Source organism: Monodon monoceros, unplaced genomic scaffold (genome assembly GCF_005190385.1).
Source record: "Monodon monoceros isolate NGI ecotype Baffin Bay Population unplaced genomic scaffold, NGI_Narwhal_1 Super_Scaffold_4, whole genome shotgun sequence".
Lineage (NCBI taxonomy): Eukaryota > Metazoa > Chordata > Mammalia > Artiodactyla > Monodontidae > Monodon > Monodon monoceros.
Window position 1 is genome coordinate 42,518,891 of NW_021703781.1, and position 23,600 is coordinate 42,542,490.

At 37.5% G+C, this 23,600-nt stretch overlaps 1 protein-coding gene across 2 annotated transcripts in view; it reads right to left on the reverse strand.

The window, feature by feature from the left end:
• Positions 1 to 23,600, reverse strand: part of PRKG1 (protein kinase cGMP-dependent 1) — a 1,179,082-nt gene that overhangs the window by 114,676 nt on the left and 1,040,806 nt on the right. For both annotated transcript variants that reach the window (XM_029244879.1, XM_029244880.1), the window contains exon 8: positions 19,203 to 19,268. In XM_029244879.1, the coding sequence (XP_029100712.1) occupies positions 19,203 to 19,268 (66 nt within the window). The remainder of the gene's footprint in view (positions 1 to 19,202; positions 19,269 to 23,600) is intronic.

A 23,600-nucleotide genomic window follows, 5' to 3' on the forward strand; every position in this document is an offset into this window, starting at 1 on the left:
TTGAACTTTACATGGGACAGTAACTTAGCATAATTATTTTAGCCTATAATGGAATTTATATCCATGAATCCCAGTTGCAATTAAAGTGAAAGAAAGAATTTTAAAATGTAGCACAACTTTCATTTTCAATTAAAAGCAGAAGAGATTAGAATCAAGTCTCATGTGGTAGTTTAGCCTTTTGAGTTATAGAGAAGAATATGCTTTTAAGTATAGACTGCAGTAGCATGCCAAATTCATAAGTCTCATTTCCTCCAGATTTTCCTATTTTCAAAGCAGAATCTATGACAACAATGGATACTTTGTCTATTCAATATTTTTTCAAGCATATTTACTTAGAAATAATTTAAATTTATAAATTTATATATTTTAATCAAAATTGTCTAAAAATAAGTAGGCCATTTTATTAAAAACAATAAAAATCCATAGATGATATATTTTAGTTTATGTAGATATATCAATTATATCAGATATCAGTTAAAACAATCTATATTTTTTGTAACTACTTAAAGACTGCCTCTAGACAACTTTGGCTAAGAAAAGTGGCATGGGAACATAAAATATTATGAAAGTCACTGATTTTTTTTAAGTAAATTGAAAATGAAATGCTAGGATGGCACAATAAATCTATCTCAGAATATCTTTTTAGTATACTTATTTATGCCTTGAAACTGAAACAAAGCCAACATTAGTCTCTAGCGTAACATTTTTACAAAAATCGGCCTGTCTGGATTTTTATTTCAGATCTATTCTGCTCTTTTTATTTCTTCTAAAAATCATTAGAAGCTAAGAAATAAATATATCCTTTAATGTCACAAATTAGTGATCAGAAAATCTTGTAATAATAAAAATATCAAGCAAGACATGAAAATGTTAACTAGCATGTGTTAGGAATTACACACACTATTTCATGTGAGTTTACCCTGTTTTACAGATAAAGCAACTGAGGTTAAGATAATTAAGTAATTACCCAAGGTTATATGACTAGGAAGTATCAGAATGAAATTTGAATGGAGGCAGACTGACTCTAATACCCATAATACCAACTGTTACATCATTTTTATCTCCCACTGTGGAAAGCTGAAGCCAGCGTTTGAAGCCAGCTCTCCTATCCCTTAAAGGCTAGAATTTGATATCAAATATCTGCTTTCTCTCACATCCTCCCTTTGCGGTCAATCCAGTTCTTTAAGACAACTAACTTTTATTTTAACAGATCATCTTATGTCTTCTATTGCATTATATCTATAGAAGTTCCAATTAGGAAACATATTAGTCAGCTAGGGATACCCCAGCAAAATACTACAGACTGTGTAAGCTTAACCACAGAAATCTATTTTCTCACAGTTCTGGAGTCTGTGAGTCTAATATCAAGGTGCCAGCAGGGTGGGTTTCTGGTGGAGTCTTTCTTCCAGACTTACAGCCCCTTCTTACTGTGTCCTCACATGGCCTTTCCTCTGTGTGCACACCCTCCTGATGTGTCTTCCTCTAATTATAAAATACCAGTCCTTTTGGATTAATCCCCCTGCTCCCCCACCCCATGGCCTCATTTAACCTTGTTTACCTTGTAAAGGTCCTCTCTCCAAATACAGTCATACTGGGGGGTTAGGGCTTCAATATACGGATTTGGGAAATATTCAGTTCATAATAGAAAGTTTCATGAAGAAATCTTAACAGCAATTTAGAAGATGCATCTTCTTGTGTATCTGGGCTCTTTAAGAACATTTTTATTTGTAATTTTTGAGAAGTGCATAAAACTTAAATTCTTGGTTTCCATTTCTTACCCTGGACCTAAAGTATACTGACATTATCACTGTGTTTCTCTCCCAGGGAAAGCAGCACCCCAACTTCTTTCTAAAGCAAATCCTGTCTTCATTACTCCTGATCACAAACCCTATCATTACTCTCCTCTGGACTCTTGCTCCATCAATTACAATGTTCTTATTGTTCCATTGTCTCCCTTTACACTTTTCCATCCTTTCAGTTTAGAATGGTCTCTCCAATCCTAAAACACAAAACTGTCCTTGTGACTCAACAGCCAATTTGAATAAACTTCATTTCCTATCTCTCAACCTCAGTTTTCATTTAATTCTCAACCTACTGCAACCTAGCATTCTGTTCCCATTTTTCTTTCACTCTTATTACAACTTTTCCCTCAAAGTTATCACTTATCTGCTGTTAATCCCAATGGTCCCTTTCCAGCTCCCATCCTCAGTGACCTACCTGAGAGTCATGGCCCTGCTGGCCTTCTCTGGTTGTAGCCATGAAACAGAAACTTGTGCCCGTGCGCTGAACTACTCTATTCTTTCCCCTGATTCTCCTCCTCTCCCTCTTCTATGCCACTTCTCAGCATGTGTCACACACACACTTCTTCCTCTCCTATCCCTTAAAGGCAAGCAGTTACCCAAATTATGTCCTTTGCCCTCTTTTTCCACTCAATTGATTGACTTAATTTTCTTAAATATTTATTGTTTATGACATGTTCAGTCTTGTTTTTTACCGCCATCATCTCACTGAAATCTCACAACAACTCTATGAGGTAACTACAATTAGCCCTACTTTACAGAAGCTTTACAGCAAGTGTTCTCAAACAGCACTACTGATATTTTGGGTCAGATGATTCTTTATTGTAGAGCCTTTCCTGTGCATTGTAGAATATTTGGCAGCTTCCCTCACCTTTACCCACTAGATATCCTCAGAAAACCCAATTGTGACAATTAAAAATGTCTCTAGACATTGTCGGTGTCTCCAGGTGGAGAAAAAGAAACAAGAGATGATGAGGCTTAGGGAGATTATGTAACTTGCCTGAGACCACAGAGCTAGAAAAGGGGGTAAATCTGTGATTTGATCCCAGGTAGACTGATCTTTAATACAAGAGACCATAGTTCTTATGTAATACACTAATTACACTGTTCTTTAAGCTCTCTCAGAAAAAAAAAAATTATTCTTAAGACTTTAGTTAGGATCCCCAGGTCAAGGAATTTCAAATCTGTATCTCTATCCTTGAACTCAACAGATCCATAGTGCCATCAGGTCACTCAGTGTCATATGCATATTTCACCAGCAACTCAAACTCAGCGGTATCTGCATTAACTACCTTCCATCAAGACTTGCAGCTAAGTTCCCTGTCTCCCTTAATGGCATTATCATTTAAACAGGGATGCAGGCTAGAAATCTTCGTGTTATGTAATACTCTTCACTTTTACCGAAGTTCATCAGGTCTATCTCTGTAAATCTCTCCTGAACTGGTTCCTCCCTGTCAATGCTACTTCCATTGCCTTATTCAGGCTGTTGACACACTTCCTTACCTCAAAGGCATCATACGTGGTTTCTCTGCCTCAGTCTTTCCCACTCTACTCTTTTAAAAAGATTCTTCCAACAGAATCTAGCCTGCCAGTTAACACTTAATTTGTTGGTATAAGAGCAATTGCTTAAACAGGGAATAAGAGACATCATGGTGTTGGAGTCAGACATTCTTGGATTTCTAATCCCACTATGTGGTTCTGAAAAAGTCATTGAGTCTGTCTGATTCTCCGTTTCCTTTTGGATTTTTTATGTCATCTTTTCCCACAGGACTATTGTGAGGATTAACTGAGATGAAAGAGTATTAAAACAAAGAGTGGGTGAGGGATAAATTAGGAGTTTGGGATTAACATATATACACTGCTATACATAAAATAGATAACCAACAAGGACCTACTGTATAGCATAGGGAGCTATACTCAATAACCTGTAATAACCTATAAGGGAAAGGATCTGAAAAAGAATATCTATCTATCTATAAATATATATACATATATAACTGAATCACTTTGCTGTATACCTGAAACTAACAACACTGTAAATCACCTATCCTTCAATTAAAAAAAAGAGTATGTTTATAAATATAGAATTAGAGGGGAAAAGGCAATTAATCTATGCTTTCCATTTTAACAAATGACATAGGCACAAATGATTTTGAATATATGTATTTCTTAAAGTTCTATCAAATTATTTGCTTTATCATAAACATTGTGTAGAAAGTATGATAGCTCAGTTGTGTGAGTATTGGTTTCTTCTGTATCAATAGAATAAAACTGTCCTATTGGCAATTACTTTGTGTAAATAAAGGAAATAAAACTCTTGAAAAATTATACAAAACAATAAGTAAATAAAACAAAGGCATCATATTGAGAGAATTCATACATTAACTTCCCTGAACTCTTCCCTTCTTCTCCACCACTGAGCACACTCTGTATAATCTATGAATTGGGACCTTCTCACATCATAACTTGTGGTCCATATTTTAATTAGTCATGGAGATAATTTCTACTTTTCCCTGTCTATTTGTCCTTTTCAGGTACTTTGTTAGCCTTTAGTATTTACTTCTGACATTTCAGAAAATGGCTATTTGAACTTTTATATACTCTCACAATTTTCTGAAGCCTTGCATTTTAAATGTGTTTATAATGTCCTCTAGCACAAAGAAACAATTGCAAAAGAATGAACTAACTACCTTCTAAGTTTTGTCAGTAACTAAGCTTCATGCATCAATTACAAGAGAAGAATAAATGTTAAACTAACTCTTCAAGGATGATGACATATTTCATGCCCTGGGCTGAATTGCCCCATCATGTCTTTTAAGATGATTCAACCAAAAAAATCAAGCTGGTCAGGTTTCAGTGCAACAGATGTTTTCATACATTGTCACATTATACAGTAAACTGTATAATGGTTCTAGATAACAATGAAAAAATATGTATATTATTTGAAGGCAAAAATATATGATGCAGAAAAGACAGTCTCTTCAATAAGTGGTGCTGGGAAAACTGGTCAGTTACATGTAAAAAGTGAAATTAGAACATTTTCTCACACCATATACAAAAATAAACTCAAATGGATTAAAAAAATCTAAATGTAAGACTGAAAACCGTAAAACTCCTAAAATAAAACATAGGTAGTATACTCTTGATATAAGTCTTAGCAATATTTTTTTGGATCTGTTTATTCAGGCAAGGGAAACAAAAGCAAAATAAACAAGAGGGACCTAATTAAGCTTAAAAGCTTTTTCACATTGAAAAAATTAAAAGACAATGCACTGAATGGGAGATAATATTTGCAAATAATATATCTGATAAGCAATTAATATCCAAAATATATAAAGAGCTTATACGACTCAATATCAAAAAAAAAAACCTAATTAAAAATAGGCAGAAGACCTGAGTAAACATTTTTCCAAAGACATACAGATGGCCATCAGGCACATGAAAAGATGCTAAACATCGCTAATCATCAGGGAAACGCAAATCAAAACCACAATGAGACATCACCTCACACCTGTCAGAATGGCTATCATCAGAAAGGCAACAAATAACAGGTGTTGGAGGATGTGGAGAAAAGGGAGCCCTTGTGCACTACTGATGGGATTGTAAACTGGTGTAGCCACTGTGGAAAACAGTATGGCAGTTCCCTGCCTGCCCCCTGCCCCCAAAAAAAGATAGAACTGCCATATGATCCTATAATTTCACTTTTGGGTATTTACCCAAGTAAAACAAAACCACTAACTGGGAAAGATATATGCACCCTGATGTTCATAGCAGCATTATTTACAATAGCCAAGATGTGGAAGCAGAATAACAGTCCATCAACAGATGAATGGATAAAGATGTAGTATATACACAATAAAATATTACTCAGCCATAAAAAAGAATGAAATTTTGCCATTTGCAGCAACATGGGTGGACCTGGAGGGTATTTTTTCCCCTCATACATCATGATTGTCATACATCTCACCTGAACCCACCTCATATGGATGCATTTAATGTGTTTATATCTTTCTAAACTCTGACACTAAGCACTGAGCTCAGTATTACAAATACAGTCTGGTCAGTGTTGACTACAGGAGGATTATAACTACCTATTGTCTCAACACTATATTGCAGCCTAAACTTCAATTTTTTGTAGTTGCAACCAACTCAGGGCCACTGTACTACCCAACCCGAGGGGATCAAAATATAATCTATAGTTATATAAGCCTCAACTCCAACCTGGCCTCTGGGTCTTGATCAAGAAACATCTCCAAAAAACATGTTTGCTCCTCTTTGAATCAGATGATCAGAGGTATTCTTGAAGACCTGGAGGGCATTATGCTTAGTGAAGTAAGTCAGACAGAGAAGGACAAACACTGTATGATTTCACTTATATGTGGAATCTAAAATATAAAGCAAACAAATTAATATAGCAAAACAGAAACAGACTCACTGATACAGACAACAAACCAGTGGTTAACCAATGGGAAGAGGGGTAGGACGATTAAGGGGAAGAGGGTTAAGAGGTATAAATTACTGGCTATAAAATAAGTATGATACAGAGATGTAATGTACTGAAAAGGAAATATAGCCAATATTTAATGATAACTTTAAATGGAGTATAATCTTTAAAATTAATGAATCACTATGTTGTACACCTGGAACTAATATAATATTGTAACTCAACTATACTTCAATAAAACACTTTAAAATAAATAAATAAAACTTCATATATATTTTGAATCAGTAATTCCACGACTGACTAGCTCCTCAAGGAAATTCTTCTAAACAGGGACAAAGACATATGCAAAGAATTCTTTTTCTTTTTTTGCAAAGAATTCTTTACAAAATCAAAAATTAAAATGAGCTTACATGTCCAAACACTTTTAAGAAACTGAGACAAAGAGACTCAACTTCTGCTCATAAGATATTTTAATTTACATGGTAAATAACTAAAGCAATGTGGTAAGGCAGTGTGATGTAATAGGCCTTGAAAACAGAGAGAATTAGGTTCAAACACTACTTCGCTACTTACAAGCCATATTGTTTTGTGACATGATACTTCAGCTCTCTAGAGCCAACTTTACCTTTAAAAGAGAGGATAAAAATATTCTTTTCATGTTTGTGAGAGTAACTATGTACGTATGTATGTGTATACCTATTATCAGGCTATCTATCTCAACTAGCTTTGTGATTGGCACATGTGTTCAGTAAATGACAGGGCAAATTTATCTCTCTGTATATCTATCTGTCTATACCTATCCATCTGTATGTGTGTATATATGTATTATTTATGCTACCCCTGTATGTGGACAAAGTAGGAAAGAAAATTAGGCAGTGGGATGTCACTATTCAAGGTAATATACTGAAATCTTAACAGTAGTTAACTTTGAGTTTGTTTTTGTTTTTGTTCTTTTGCGGTACGCGGGCCTCTCACTGTTGTAGCCTCTCCCGTTGCGGAGCACAGGTTCCAGACGCGCAGGCTCAGTGGCCATGGCTCACACGGGCCCAGCCGCCCCACGGCATGTGGGATCTTCCCGGACCGGGGCACGACCCCGTGTCCCCTGCATCGGCAGGCGGACTCTCAACCACTGCGCCACCAGGGAAGCCCAACAGCAGTTAACTTTAAATGGCAGGATTATATTTATATTTTTCTCTACTTTCCAATTTTCTCAATGAGCAGCTAGTAAGTTTATAATCACCTGACACTGACTATATAAAAAGATAAAAACCAAACAAAGAAGAGAGAGAAAAATCAAGCCTGTGAGAATAATGCAATAAATAGAAGTTTCCACTCAGCCCAAGTGGGTTTCTCATCTGGATTAAAATACACTATCTCTAGTTCACCTGGGAGGGCAACATCATCTTTATTAACTATCAACTAATGATTTGTCTTTGCTAGTCTGGTTTCTGTGTTAATATTAGTTCAATTACATGATTGTAGCCAGGGCGGTACATAATATGACCATTACACTTCATCCAGACCAGTAAATTCTGAAAGGTCCTCCTTTGTAAGTAAAGCTTAGTCTGGGAATAAGATTTCACTGTTATTGTAGCTGATGCTAATCCAATTCATGTGTCTATGCTACGAGTTTCAAAATAAGTACCAAGTTCTAGACATACTGAAAAGATCTTTATGACCCAGCTGGCCTGTAATAACAGTCTCACCAGGAAGTGTGCCTAGTAAAGTAAGCAAAACCATTTAACTCTACCAAAAAAGCAATGTGAATATCTAAAGCAGAATTCGACTTTCAAACGTAATGATTACACTGTTGATTTTAAAAGTGTTTGTTAAGCTTCTGTCAGAAACTGATCCTGGCATCTCCCCTCCTTGCTTTATCTTTAGAACACAAGAAGCACTATATAACCCTCTCCCAAATGAACAGCCAAAAACACCATACAGAAAACTTTTTTTTTTTTGGCGATACGCGGGCCTCTCACTGTTGTGGCCTCTCCCGTTGCGGAGCACAGGCCCCGGACGCACAGGCTCAGAGGCCATGGCTCACGGGTCCAGCTGCTCCGCGGCATGTGGGATCTTCCCGGACCGGGGCACGAACCCGTGTCCCCTGCATCGGCAGGCGGACTCAAAAAACTTTTAAAGAGAATTTCAAATATGAAATTTCAACTATTACCTTTTTAACTGAAAAAATTAAGACTGATTTTTCAGGTTTGAAAATTAAAAATTTTTCACAGTTTTCTTATTCATTCACACAACTGGCTTATAGTTCCAAAGGCATTGCTGAGTCTCTAAAGAACAGTTTTTAAAACATCTGATGGAAAAAAAAAAAAGCAAGCCTCGGAAATATAGAAAGGTTTTAAGAATTAACGGGGAAAATGAATTATTTATTCTTGGTGTAAAACAAAACAATCGTAATTAACAAAACCAAAGCTGTGATTGCAATATTTTTAAAGTGCTGAACTGTGAAATCATCGTCAATTTCTGTTTATCATCTGATTGTCAGGAAAAAATAAAACAACTCATTTCTAACTGTCAGTGGACTTCTCCATCTGAATATCTCAACACCACTTAGACAGTCTGAACTTAACATATCCTTAACTGATCGACCAATTACTTTCACCTCAACCTGCTCTATCTCTCATACTTTTGATCTATTATAGACATCCACCAAATCTCCCAAGACAGAAGCACTTCTTTCTTAACCTCTCACATCTAATTATTCCCCCAAATCTGCTTTGAAGTTTAGACTCTTAAACTCTAGTGAGCAACCGCTAGGGCTGTCGCCTCCTAGTAGTTTGTTTCCCTGCTTGAGTTCATCCCATTGGAATCGATCTTCCGCTCCCTTCCTTCAAGAGCAAATACAAACTGCAGTAGTCACTGTCTTCTGATGGTTCCTCATTGCCCAGAGGATAGAATCATATTCTTTTAGTTTGAGATATTAGGAGATTTCTTTATAATGTGTCTCCATCTCCTTCCAACTGTATCTCCCAGTACACTACCTGTCTAGTTTACTGTCCGGTTCCTTGACCCATAAATCCTCTTTTCTTGCCATATTCCACCTTTTACTGTACAATGACATTTCCAAATTCCTCATCTTAGTGTACGTCCTTCCTTCAGCAGGAGCTGTATTTATCCTCCCTTCTTCACTTGTAAAATTCCTACTCAAACTTAAAGACTTGACTCACATATCACTTTGTCCAGCAAGTCCTCTGGGATGCTACAGGCAAAACACATTTCTCCCCAAGTTTACTTTTCACACTGAAATGGCAGTTTCTCATGATTTTTAATGCATCTGTATTGATCAGGAGTTACTCCAAGGCAAGCAAAGACTTTGCTATTTATCTTTATAGCTCTGGACCTTGGAATAGGATTTGGTTTGGAATCTATACTGGTTATTGACTTATTTATTGCTTGTCAGCTCTAAATTCACCCTTTTGACTGCTCTGTAAAAATGGATCTGGGCTATTAAATTTCTTTCTTTGCCAACTGGCACTGAAACTTTGCCAGGAGAGGGCACTGGGGAGATATTGCAAGAATAAGGTATTTTGCTTCCTGGCTCCAGTCAGCTTGGTAGGTTCTTGTGGCTTCTCCAATGTATGGCTACTACAGTACTTGGAGGCCAGCAATACTAAGCAACCAGCAGCTTTCCCAGCACACTTCCCCTTAGGTGGTTTCCTCGTTATGAACAGCTTTCCCTGGAACCCTTGTGGCACAAGTTCTACTCCCATGGCACCAGAGCACTTTACTGCCATCTAGCAAGCCATGGCTGTGTCCTTCCCAACAAGGGTGATTTTCCCCCAGGGGACACTTGGCAGTATCTGGAGACACTTTTTATTGTCACATTGGGGTTGTCGGGGAGTGCTACTTTTATCTAGTGGGTAGAGGTCAGGATGCTACTAAACATTCTACAATGCACAGGACAGCCCTCCACAAAAACCAACTAGCTGACCCAAAATGTCAATAATATCCAGTTTCAGAAACCTTTCCCCATAACAAGGTCTAGTTCTTAGTCTCAGCAGGGCAGGGTGGAGGGTGGAGAGAGGGATGGGAGAAGAGGAGTGTTTTCCTTGCGTGCTCTCTTACAGGCCTGGGGTTTGTGACTACTCCTTGTCTCCACAGTATCCTAAGTTTCTGCTATGACTTTTTGACTAATCTGGTCATCATCTGAAAAAATTTTAACAATGTTTTTTTAAACAAAAGAATGTGCTAAATTTGATTAATGCTCTACCAACATATTAATGACATTGGACTTCTTTTAGTTTGAATAGAGTCCAGGTTACCAAAGGATACTGTCAGAACCTCAGTGAGTTTGGGACACAACAAATTAGAGCTGGAAATTATCCATACAACAGGGATAGAAATAGGTAGTGTAATATTTACACATTTGCCTCTAAACTCCCCAAATATTAGATGTCTGAGTGGCTGACATAAGGCCAGTAACCAGTAAGTTTTATTTGGGTGGATGAAGCAAGGGACCAGACCTTCTCAATGAGCTCCCTAGTCAGTAATGCTATATATAATTTCTCTAATGACTTGCAGCAGGAGGAGGGTCTATGATTTTAAAGCATTAGAGAAGGCACACGTGATGAAGTGCAGTCCCATTCATCTCTTTCTATGAGTTTAAACCATGAATACTACCTCTGGATTATAACCCTTTTCCAGTGGCTATGTGTTTATTCTGTAGTTAAATCATGCTTGCTCAGGGCACGCTATAATTCAACTCCCATTATTAAATTGAACCAATATTAACGACTCTCTTTAAACTTTTGCATTTTATCTCTCTTAATTAGTAAATATTTTTTTGTAAAGCACGCCAATCGATAACAGCTCCATAAAAAAGACAAGCCCAAATGATCGCAACTGACACCATTCACACCTGTTTTCTCATGCTCATCCTGCAAATATCCTCACATCGCCTCAGATTTCTTCTGGAAAATGAACCAAAGTAAAATATACTTAGACCGTGGGAAAGGCTGAGGCTGTGAAATATTTTAAATTTGTCACCCTATCAGTTAAGTAATGTGACTACAGGCAATGTGGCATGTGGAGTCCCTATAGTCCTGTCATGTGGACCCAGAATGGCAGCTATAAAAAGACAAGGACACAGGTGACCTAGGTGGGGCACACACCACTGGGTGCATGGGCCTTCATGAGACTGACCTGGTTAGAACTGTGGGGTGAGAACGGTGCTGGAAAGATTCTGCTGTCACCAAATTCTTCCCGTATGGTCCCTCCCCTCTCCTTCCATGACACCTGAAGTTCTAAAATCTTCTGGATTTTCATGATTTTTCAGTGTTCAGGGGTATGTCATCAAAATGCAAATAACTCACAGAGAATCATCTTAATCTCTAATCAGCTACTACCTAAATTAATGAAAAGCCTGAAGCGAAGTCCTTGAGAATGCAGGAGTGCAATTAAGAAGTACAGGGATCAGGGAATTCCCTGGCAGTCAGGGGGCATGGGTTCAATCCCTGACTGGGGAACTTAGATCCTGCATGCCACGCAGCATGGCCAAAAAAAAAAAAAAGACGAAGAAGAAAGCGTGTATGTGTGTGTGGGGTGTGTAAAAGAGTAAAGCGAAGAGGATGAGGGAACTGGAGGGTGAATGGTGTCAGTGAGGGGAAAGCAAGTTGACAGGTGGCATTGGGAGGACCAACACCAGAAGGCACATCAAATCAGTATTCTTTGTGTATTTGTTATGTTTAAAAGATAGGCTCAGCACAACCTGGAGGAAGATCAGAATAGGACCACTGGGGGCAGCACTCAATTCTTTAATATTGGTTAAGTCAGGGGTCAGAAAGCTATGGTTCACAGGCCAAATTCAGCCTGCTGACTGTTTCCTGTATGGCCATTAGATGAGAATAATTTGTACATTAAAAAAAATTATTTATTTATTTTTATTTATTTATTTATTTTTGCGGTACGCGGGCCTCTCACTATTGTGGCCTCTCCTGCTGCGGAGCACAGGCTCCGGACGCGCAGGCTCAGCGGCCATGGCTCACGGGCCCAGCCGCTCCGCGGCATGTGGGATCTTCCCGGACCGGGGCACGAACCCGTGTCCCCTGCATCGGCAGGCGGACTCTCAACCTCTGAGCCACCAGCGAAGCCCAGAATAATTTGTACATTTTTAAGTGGCAGGAACAAAAAAGTTTCAAAAGAAGAATAATATTTCTTGACCTCTAAAAATAATATGAAATTCAAATATCATTGTCTATAAACAGATTTATTGGAACAAAGACATTTCATTTATTTACTATTGTCTTTGGTTGCTTTTGCATTACAACGGTTGAATTGTGTAGGTGCAACAAAGATTATTCGGCCCACAAAGCATACAATATTGATTTTCTGGCCTTTTACAGAAAAAGTTTTCCTATCCCTGGTTTACGTCATGCAGCTATGGCTTCATACTTACATACCTCACTCAGAAAATAAACCTCCTGCACTTAATACAACCCACCACTTTTGTGGGGAACTTTAGTGATCATCTGTTCCTTCTTGAGCAGAAGCCTTAGCCAGGAAACATCTATAGCACCCTCCCTGAGAGAAGTTGGATAAATACTATTTTTCCATATGTTTCCATCTCCTCTGACATCCTAAGTCCTGATATAGATGACTTCCCTGGCTCCTGCCTGGCTGGTCTGTTGCTTGTTCTACGGAGCCCAGAGCATGGCTTCAGTATTTTTGTTTATTTTACTTTCAACTTGGAGTTGAACACCTAAATAAGCCATAGCAAAGGGGAATGGAGGAAGGCACCAACCTACCATAAGCAAGAAGGCGGGGAGGAGATCTGGGTAGAGGCCAGGATCAGAAGCACTATCCTTGGAGACTGATGGCAGATGTGGCTGAAGAACCGGAAACTAGTACTAGAAACAGGCTACATGTGGAGGATAGGGTGAATAGACAGATGGAGGTTTTGCTACCATTACTGGTAAAGAAACAACAGCAACATAAATGTAATATAATTGAGCTGGTCCTATACACTCAGTTTTCAAACCTGTATTGAATTCGTGTCTTGTTCATCTCAGTAGCCCAAGTAACTGACACAGGAAGCAGGCATTCATTTTTTATTCTGAATAAATGTTAAAATTTCCTAGTCTGGCTCTAGGCTCCAGTTTGGGTGTTGAGAAGTAGTCTTCAGTTTACCAATTCCAGTGATTTTTTCTCTATGTCCAATCTTTCTTGGTAACCTATTTGCTACTCTATTTTGTACAGGTTTGGGGACCAGCCTTAGACCTATGAGTCGCTTCCTAATCATTAGCCTAGTGGCTATGCTACAGTCTTGCTACTCTTTTAACTAGATGGTATGAATATGTCTTTTACACACAAGTCAACTTAGCTCTAGGAGGTAAAAACTTGACCCAGAGTCACCTAGGCTTTTCTGATCTACAGAGATACCTTAATTTCTAAGACTGCCATTTCCAATGCCCAATAATCTTATATTTGACACTCCCTCCTAATCTCATCATCTTTATGCCCCAGTACACTGCACTTCCTCTAGGCTAGTTCTTGGTTTCTATCCCCCAGACTTTGTCTCAATAACATAACTGGCTCCAAAGTATGATTAAATATCACAGAGTGTCACAAAAAGGTAAGGGTTAGTCATACATGGTTTGTAAATCATTTTAATGACTCACGGGGTCTCATGAAGGGCCTTAAGAATCATGTGGAGTGAGTGATTTGGAGGGAGAGAGGGAAGACTCCTGGGTAGACTAAGAGGTCTTACTCTCTTGACAGCCAAAAAAGGTTCCTGTTTTCTTACTAGTTTATTTTATTTAAACAATGGGTTTAGTAAAACAAAAGCTTGAAAACTCCTGGTGATAAACTGTCATTTTAGCTTGACATTACTAGTCAAAATAATTAGTTGCCAGTATGACACAGGAATTGACCAATCAGAATGGACACTGGTCCTGATGTATGCCAGACGCTCCCTTTTAGTTGCTGGATCAAGGAGAGATCTGGAGATTCCTGGCCAGAGGAATCAGATCACCAGGCAGCAGAGGGGTGGGAAAAACACACAGGGAGCTCAGACTACTGCTATTTACCAACCAGTATGAAAGTGTTTCAATTTTTATAACCAATATGGCTACACCTTGGAGGTTACACAATAAATCAGGGATAGAGTTGAGACTCTTAGATCTTAATTTCCTGGGGGAAAATATGTAACTCTTTGAATATTTACTAGTAGTTATATTACTGTCTTTAAAAATGATCTCAACATGTCAAAAAATAAGTTATCCTACGTGAACTCCTAGCTTCGTTAACAACTTACCATGCCAATGAAGAAGTAAACATTGCATAACTGATTAAGGAACACAATGATATAGTTACTTTTATATTTATTTCTTTTCATGGATTCCAAAACAAGAGATGCTAAATATTCTTAGTTGTGTTTTATATATTCAAGAACTTTATTAATGGAAATAGGTTGTTCTTTTAGATTAATATTCTTTTACATCAATTTTCATGAATTTTAGAAAGACTGCAGATAGACTGGGTAATTATTAAAATAATGACTAGGCTGCAAGAAACCCATCCTCAGAGAATGCTTCCTGAGAAAACCATGTATCTGTTTATCATTTTCTAGTTTATCAATGAGCAATTTTTAAAAAAATTCTGACATGCATGATTAGTTACAATAATGTTCTTTTGCTGTCCCTCTGGAATGATAAAGCATAATCACTGGCTTATGTAACATGGTACCTCAGTTGTAAATTTTTGAAAGAAGCTCCTTTTGTTGACAGTTCTAACATCTGCCATCTGTTTGCATGGGATGAAGCCCTGGTGCTCCCCTAATTGGCCATAAATTAGGTACCAGCAGCAGGCTTACGAGAAGATCCTTCAGTTACAGTTTGATTTTTTAAGCTGTGAATTCATCATTTGGTGAGAAGCCCAACTCCTCTCGTGAGTACAGAAATGCACCTCTTGAGCCCTAGACTCAAGCTGTCTTCTCTATATTTATGTGTGTTTTTTTTTTAACATCTTTATTGGGGTATAATTGCTTTACAATGGTGTGTTAGTTTCTGCTTTATAACAAAGTGAATCAGTTATACATATACATATGTTCCCATACCTCTTCCCTCTTGCGTCTCCCTCCCTCCCACCCTCCCTATCCCACCCCTCCAGGCGGTCACAAAGCACCAAGCTGATATCCCTGTGCCATGCAGCTGCTTCCCACTAGCTATCTACCTTACCTTTGTTAGTGTATATATGTCCATGCCTCTCTCTCGCCCTGTCACAGCTCACCCTTCCCCCTCCCCATATCCTCAAGTCTATATTTATGTTTAAAGCCAGACCTCCCTCAAGGTATCCTTTCTGTGTATACCCCTGAAGATAAACTTATGCTGATTAGAGAGAGAAACTGCTACATCCAAGGGATTCCAATACTTTCTCTAAGAAAAGGAAGGGCACAGTTATTGAGTGCTTATTACACATCTTGTGCTGTGCATGGACCTTAATATGAATTAAATTGTTTGATCTTCAAACCAATTTTATAATTTAGGTGACAATATCCCATTTTGCAGATAGGGAAACTGAGACTTAGAATTTAAATAACTTGCCCATATTCTCATAACATGGTGCAGTAAATATTCAGTATTGAGCTTTATTTGACAGAGTCCATACACTCCCCACAGTACACTTTATATGACTAGGTTTGAGAAAAGAGAATGGATGAGATCAAATGTATGTATGTGATGCTACTTGATGCTCCTTCATCTCTCGGGATCTCAGTTAACCAAAGTGAAGAACCTGCACTAGATGACTCACAATGTCCCATCAGTTTGTTCCTGACTTGATTAATCTGGGCCTTACTATTTACCATGAAACCTTATCACGTTATTAAACTTTTATGGGTTTCAGTTTCTTTTTTTGTTAAACATCCTATCTTTTTTCCAGGTGGGATCTCATACGTGTGGAAATTCATAAATTACAAAGGACTGTAGAGATATAAACTGATACGATTACCCATCCATCCCCAATCAGCTGGCAAACCCTCAGCCCCAGTGTCACTTCTTCCCTCACCAGATTCCTCTGCTTTATGCTGTAGAGGCAAGATTAAGGTCATCCAAGTTCCCATAACTTTCCTTATTTACACCTCTACAAATTTTCTTTCTTTCCTCTTTTTCACTATTTCCAGAAATTTTCGGGCCTCTTACTGTTGTGGCCTCTCCCGCTGCGGAGCACAGGCTCAGCGGCCATGGCTCACGGGCCCAGCCGCTCCGTGGCACGTGGGATCTTCCGGGACCGGGGCATGAACCCGTGTCCCCTGCATCGGCAGGCGGACTCTCAACCACTGCGCCACCAGGAAAGCCCGATGTCAGCAATTTTTAAGTTAATTTTAAGTTAACTCTAATGAGTTATTGTCCCACATTCTCTACCTCCTGCAGGGCATCCGTTCCTGAGTGTCCAACTTGTATGTCAAATTTATTATATTTTTAGTGAAAAATCATTATGCCTCCCAAACTAATTTTTTTTTCAACATTCCTTCTAGATCTTCTTAATCCTGACTACACCCCTAATTTCTCCATTAGCCTTCACATTCAGTCAAGTGTTAAGCCCTCTGGGTTTACCTCTTCATTCTAATGTACGCCTCCCATTAATGTTCTCATGATCACCACTTGGATTTACAGACTGCCAATCAGATATTCTGTCTCTATCCTCTCCCTCTAATTCATCTTACACAGCCTTCTCAGTGTTCTAGTGACACTATCTGGCTTCAGAGAACTGTCAAAGTCACCCTTCTCCCACCACTTGGTAATCTTGGTGAACCAGCCCCTACATGTTTGTGAACGTTTCTGTCACAGCTCCTCCAACTACCTTTACACAGCCTCCCTGGAGCCAGTAGAAATGGCTCATAGTCCTATTCTGAGTACTGCTTATGCTATTCACTCTATTTATCTTGCTTCTCCTATACTTACAGATTTATCTAATAAAACCATTTATTCCATGAAGACTTCCCTGATTCTCCCCAGAAGTAGTCAACTCCCTTCTCTGGACTCCCACAGTACACTGTGGACCATTCTTGCCTTCTGCTTTGCATGATGGTTGTTTGTATAAATGCCACAATTCCTCCATTAGAAGCTAACCCCCCAAACCAGGATCTGTGCTGCTCCTTTGATTCTTCTCACAGCCCTTAACAATGCCTTAACAATGTGCTACAGCCTCAGAAAAACGTTAGTCAAATGAAAAAAAGACTGAACAGGTAATTGTTGTTTCTGGGAACCAGATGAAGAATATCTGTTTCAGAAATATTCATGGATATAGCTATCATTCTGCAATGATGCCACTGCTCTGGTTCTAGAGATCCAGCACAGAGGGGCATGCAAAAGTGAGATCTGTGAATCAAGTGGGATTCCTCTACGTCCAGAGCCCCCTGAGCTCAACATTCAACTCCTTCATTCTGAACTGATCATATCTGCCCCTCAGTTTCATTCCACACTGACATTCACAGCCTATTCTAGCTCTAATGGCTCCACTAAAATGGATGCTTTATGGTTCTTGTCCTGGGTCAGGCACTTGGCTTTTGTGATAAATGTATCCACATACACAGCAAAGAGAAAACATCTGGAGGACTGCTTCCAGACAGTAGACATGCATTTTACTCAGGCTATTGGAGAGTCAATAATCTGATATTTGTAGTTTAACCTGTAAAGCATTCAGGTAATGGGGCTAGCAAGGCAGAATAAACAAAAGGAACAGGGAACAGCATCACTGAACAAACTTTTAATGGCCCTAAATATGCCTATGTGTAGAACTGATGCTTTCTCCAAAAGTGTCTTCCTAAATGCTTCTATTTTAGAAATTTGGGGATGGAAGAATAGAGGAGAAAACTAAAACATGCTCAAGGAATAGTCCATTTCCTAGTAACAATAATAAATTTATATTATATAAACATAAAATAATTTATAATTATTATAAATATACTATATTTTATAAATTATAAAATATAATTGAAAAATACTACTAATTATTATTTTTAAAAATTTACACAAATAGCATTGGTCAAGTGTCTCCTGGGTAAAGACCACTTGGACACATGCTTTTCTTTTTTTTTTTTTAACATCTTTATTGGAGTATAATTGCTTTACAATGGCGTGTTAGTTCCTGCTTTATAACAAAGTGAATCAGCTATACATATACATATATCCCCATATCTCCTCCCTCTGCGTCTCCGTCCCACCCTCCCTATCCCACCCCTGTAGGTGGTCACAAAGCACCGAGCTGATCTCCCTGTGCTATGAGGCTGCTTCCCACTAGCTATCTATTTTACATTTTACATTTGGTAGTGTATATATGTCCATGCCACTCTCTCGCTTCGTCCCAGCTTCACCTTTCCCCGTGTCCTCAAGTCCATTCTCTACATCTGCATCTTTATTCCTGTCCTGCCCCTAGGTCCTTCATAACCTTTTTTTTTTTTTTAGATTCCATATATATGTGTTAGCATATGGTATTTGTTTTTCTCTTTCTGACTTACTTCACTCTGTATGACAGGCTCTAGGTCCATCCACCTCACTACAAATAACTCAACTGCATTTCTTTTCATGGCTGAGTAATATTCCATTGTATATATGTGCCACATCTTCTTTATCCATTCATCTGTCAATGGACACTTAGGTTGCTTCCATGTCCTGGTTATTGTAAATAGAGCTGCAATGAACACGCTTTTCTCATGTGTTCTCATCAATCCTCACGATATCTCTATGATGTTGCATTATCCCCAGTTCCCAAATGAGCTGAGGTGAAGTTCACAGTGGTTAAATACCTTGTTAAAGATCACAAAGTTGGAATGGCAGAGTGAGCCACTTCCAAGAATAACAGGGAATACGAATCAAATATAGAACTCATTTTAAATAAAAAGATATAAAACAGGTATTAATAGCTCCATGAAGTGATGTCTAATTCCAGGAACTTATGTGTGTCACTGATATGAGTGTGCAATATGCATAAGAAAGCAAGGCACTTACTCTCTGTCGATCACAAGGCAGGTTACAGCTTCTGCAGCAATTACGTTTGCTGTTCTGACATCTTCCCTATACAAAAAATAGAGAGAGATTGAAGTAAAACACCCTTTAATATCAAAGAAAAGTGTTCATTATGATTAATTCAAGACACATATTAAATTATGTATACTCTTCTGAGTTTTGTACTTCCAGGTTTAAGCTTTGTTCATGTTTCAAATTTCTTTGTCCTGAGGAACCATATTACTCTTGTCATTTATCACACAAATCTTACAATTATAATCTAGTAGTTATAATTTTCAAACTTAATTTTCACTTACACAAATGAAACAAAATTTTATATCACCAGTCCCTATGCTAGTTGGGGAATTAATGAATTAATTGGATGATGATAAAGACAGTAATGAACATGAATAGGTAAACTTTTTAAAAGACCTGAAGATATAATTCTGGAAACTTGAGTATCTAATCCATTTGTGTATGAATTTATCATTATTACTCTGAGAATAATGGACCTGTTTTAATCATTTTCTTACTTTGGAGACCCTGTACTTATGTGACCAATCTTTTGGCAACTTATAATAAACAGTTATTCACCTATACCAGAGCTTATGTCTGTTCAAGAACATTCAACAAATCTTAATCACTCTGATTGAAATATGTATATACTGTTCCTTTATAAGCATCTAAATGGTCACTGCAGGAATATCTATCAACCTCTTAAACCTTTATAAATCTGCCATGGTATCTCATCTTATCCAGCAGTCAAAGGTGGATTTGGTAAATTAACATTCACATTTCATTTTGAGCTACTAAAAATTTAATAGTACCACTGTCATGGAAACATTAAGTTATACTTGAAACACTGTTTCCTAGTAAGGTAAAATTTCTAATATAATTAATGATAAATATAAGTTTGAAATACATTACAGAGATATGTACATAGGAAATAATATGGTGTTAATAACCATCTAAAAACGATAATTGAAACATCATACGTCTCTAATATCAGGCTTTAACGTCTTGAAAATAAAGACTTTCCCAGTGGATTTTTATTTTTTCAAAATACACTAAGTTCTCACAGATACTTCTGAACTATATTTTTCCATTGATCCTTTTGTCTTTCACTGTTGCTACATGCTGCTGCTACCACTACAGTTGCTTTATAGTAACTATTAGTATTTGGAAAAGCAGTTTCCCCTACCAAAATTCTTTTTCAGAAATATCTTGATGATATTCTTAAGCACTCATATTTCATAAAGATTTTAAAATCATTTTCCCACATCTAAAGAAACCCACAATGGGATTCTAGTAGAGTTGTATTACATTTTTACATTGATTTCAGAAGAAGAACTTTCTGATTATATTAATTTTCCTTGCAAGAGCACAGCATGACTCTCCTGTTTTCAGATCGAGTTTTATGTCTTAATCTTTCTTAATCTTTTTCACTTAATCTTTTTCCTAGCATTTTTTAAAAAAGTATTCTTAGGTGTTTTATATTATCAGTTTCTCTTATGGCATTCCTTTTCCATTTCTGTTTCTCATTGGTTATTGCTATTAAAGAAAAAAACCTATTGATTATTGTATATTTTTAATCTACCTACCATACAAAGTTCACTTCTGATCCTAAAATTTCTATTTCAGTCTCTTCAATTTCCAGTATGATCCTCCCAATGCCCCCCGTACATCCTCCACCTTCCATCCAAACTGGCTCCTCTAAATTACTGAACACAAGATCTCCGTCCTGTCATGAGTTCTTCTTACCAAGCCTTCCCTAAACCTAGGAACTTCCTCTCCAACTCCTTGACCAGTTCACACTTGCTTACCCTTTAGATCTCGGCTTAGGTGCCCCTTTCCTCAGGGATGCCATGCTGAATTAACTAGGTTGGGTTCCCTATTTATCTGTTCTCATGGCCTTATGTACCTCTCCATCCAAGTACCTATCACGGTTTATAATTTATGCATTTATTTGTTGGTTAATGGCTCTATCCTCCTTCCACTAAACGTTATGAAGGCAGGGTCCATGGCTAGTTTTGCTCCCCATTTTATACTGAATGGCTGGAACAGATGAGTTGCTTAGTAAGTGTGTGAATAGGAATCTTGAAACCTTGGGAAGAATAGAGTTCAGGCTTTGGAGTCATACTCTCTCAGTTTTACAAAACAAGGTATACACCCTTTATGAAAGCCTCAATTTCCTCATCTATAAAAATGGGAATGATAACAGTGCCCATTTAATGGTCTTAAATGCAATAATGATGTTTTTCACAATGCCTAGCACAGACAGAGCAGTGGGTCCTGCCATTCATTACTTCTAATTTTTCTCATCAACAATACTGCCTTTGTGGAGGCGCTGTCTGGTATTTTCTGAAATGCTACTACCCAAGAACAAAGTGAGGATTTTCTTTCTGTTCCATAGAAATAGATAATATATTTTCAAGTCCATTATTATTTCTATGCAGTAGTTTTTGGTGAAGTGGACACAACAGACAGAAGTCATCAGTAATGCCCATCAGGGGCCTTATAAATTGTATGAATGACTTATTTCTTAGGAGGCTGCTCACATCAGCATATGTTACTACAAGTTGCTGCCAGTGTATTTTTTAAAAATCTATCACAGCTTTACAGAAAACAAACTTTCCCTAAAATATATTTCTACCTTGACAACTTAAAATTGCCCACAGAGTCTTTCAAAATACAACATATGAAAAATAATGCTTCATTTTCAACATATTTTCCATGCATATGAATTAAAAAAATGCTTTCATCACAAATGTCCGACATTTTAAAACTGTATCATATGTCCGGTCTAAATTGCATACACTTTCAAAATAAATGCAATTTCCTTGCAACGAAAATACATAGATATTTTAAAATGTAGATGGTGAAAAATCAAAGATCAGAAAAGTGACACAGTCAATAGAAATTGAGACTATTTTATTTTAAAAAAGGAAATTTTGTAAGTTATGGCCTACAATCAGGCTCAGTACCTAGTAATGTGATATGTATCAAAACAAAAAGATGCATAACATGGAGAAAAAAACAGCATATTAAACAGTGGATTATAATATTTGCCATCTGTTGAGCATCTAGTATATATCAGGAACTATATTAAACAATCTGCACAAACCTCAGTTAATGCATATAACAGAGGGCGGGTATTTTATCTGAAATTTACACTTGGGGATAAATGTTATGTAATATACCAAAAGACACACATAGCGAATGAGTCGCAGTCTTGGTATTTGAACAAAGAGCTGTCTGGCTCCAAAGTCCATGTTCTTTTCTCAACAGTTCACTGCCTATACCCTCTGCTATAAGATTTTAAATTGACAACTATTCTAAATTCATTCTACTGCAGGATGACATCTGAGCAGTAAGCACTCATAATGTCTCCCTGCCCATCAGTATAAAAATTATATTTAATATTTAACTATTTAAAAAAGCAGCATTAATATGTTTATGGGTGCCCAACTGCAAAGCTAAATCAATAAACCATTTCGATTCTCAAATTATTAGAGTTCCTATCCATAGTATGTCATAGCCCTGCTATGTTGCTTTATAACAATGTTATATAACAATAATCATTCAATGCCAAGTTCATTCAATGCCAAACTCATGTTGCCATTACAATGTTACTGCATTTCTACTTAAGATGTTTAATGCCACTATGCCTGCCTATGCAGGTGTCTGGAAATGCCGTCCCTGCGTACCCAGAGAGCTTGCTCCTGGAAAAATGCTACCTGACCTAGTATTGACATATATTAATCCCTTATTTTAGGAGAGACTGTAGAAACTTCTGATGAGAGAATATATTTATGTAAGCTGACAATACTGTGACTTACTGTGTGTGCTTATTTCCTTTATAGGACCAAGGACCACGGTAAAAGCAAATATCACTTGGACTGAGATATGAAACATTAAATACTCATAAAACAGGGATGTCCCAATAGCTCCACAGCTATGTAACATATCTACATAGCTGTTATGATACTGGTTTCACACAGAACATGTACCAAGGTAGCAGGGGCTTCATGTAACACTAGTTTAGACATGGGGAAAAGAAGAGGGAGATAATGTTCCTTTTAAAAAACTGAGCTTTCTTTTAGTTTTACTTTTTGGCATATCAGGGTGTTTGAGCATTTCTAATAGAATTATATATGAGACTTCGAAAAAACATTGGCAAGAGAATTTTATAAATAGAATTTTAAGATAATGTCTAATATACTTAAACCTTTCACCAAACACATATTGCCTCTGAGCACAGCACACTTCTTTATAGGAGGTAAAGCTCCATGTATCTACGTAACAGTCCAGGTCTAACATGCACATTGTCTTTAAAAATAGAAATCTCATATTCATTTATGTCTGTACCTGTATATTAGTTTATTTCAGCATGACAATTAA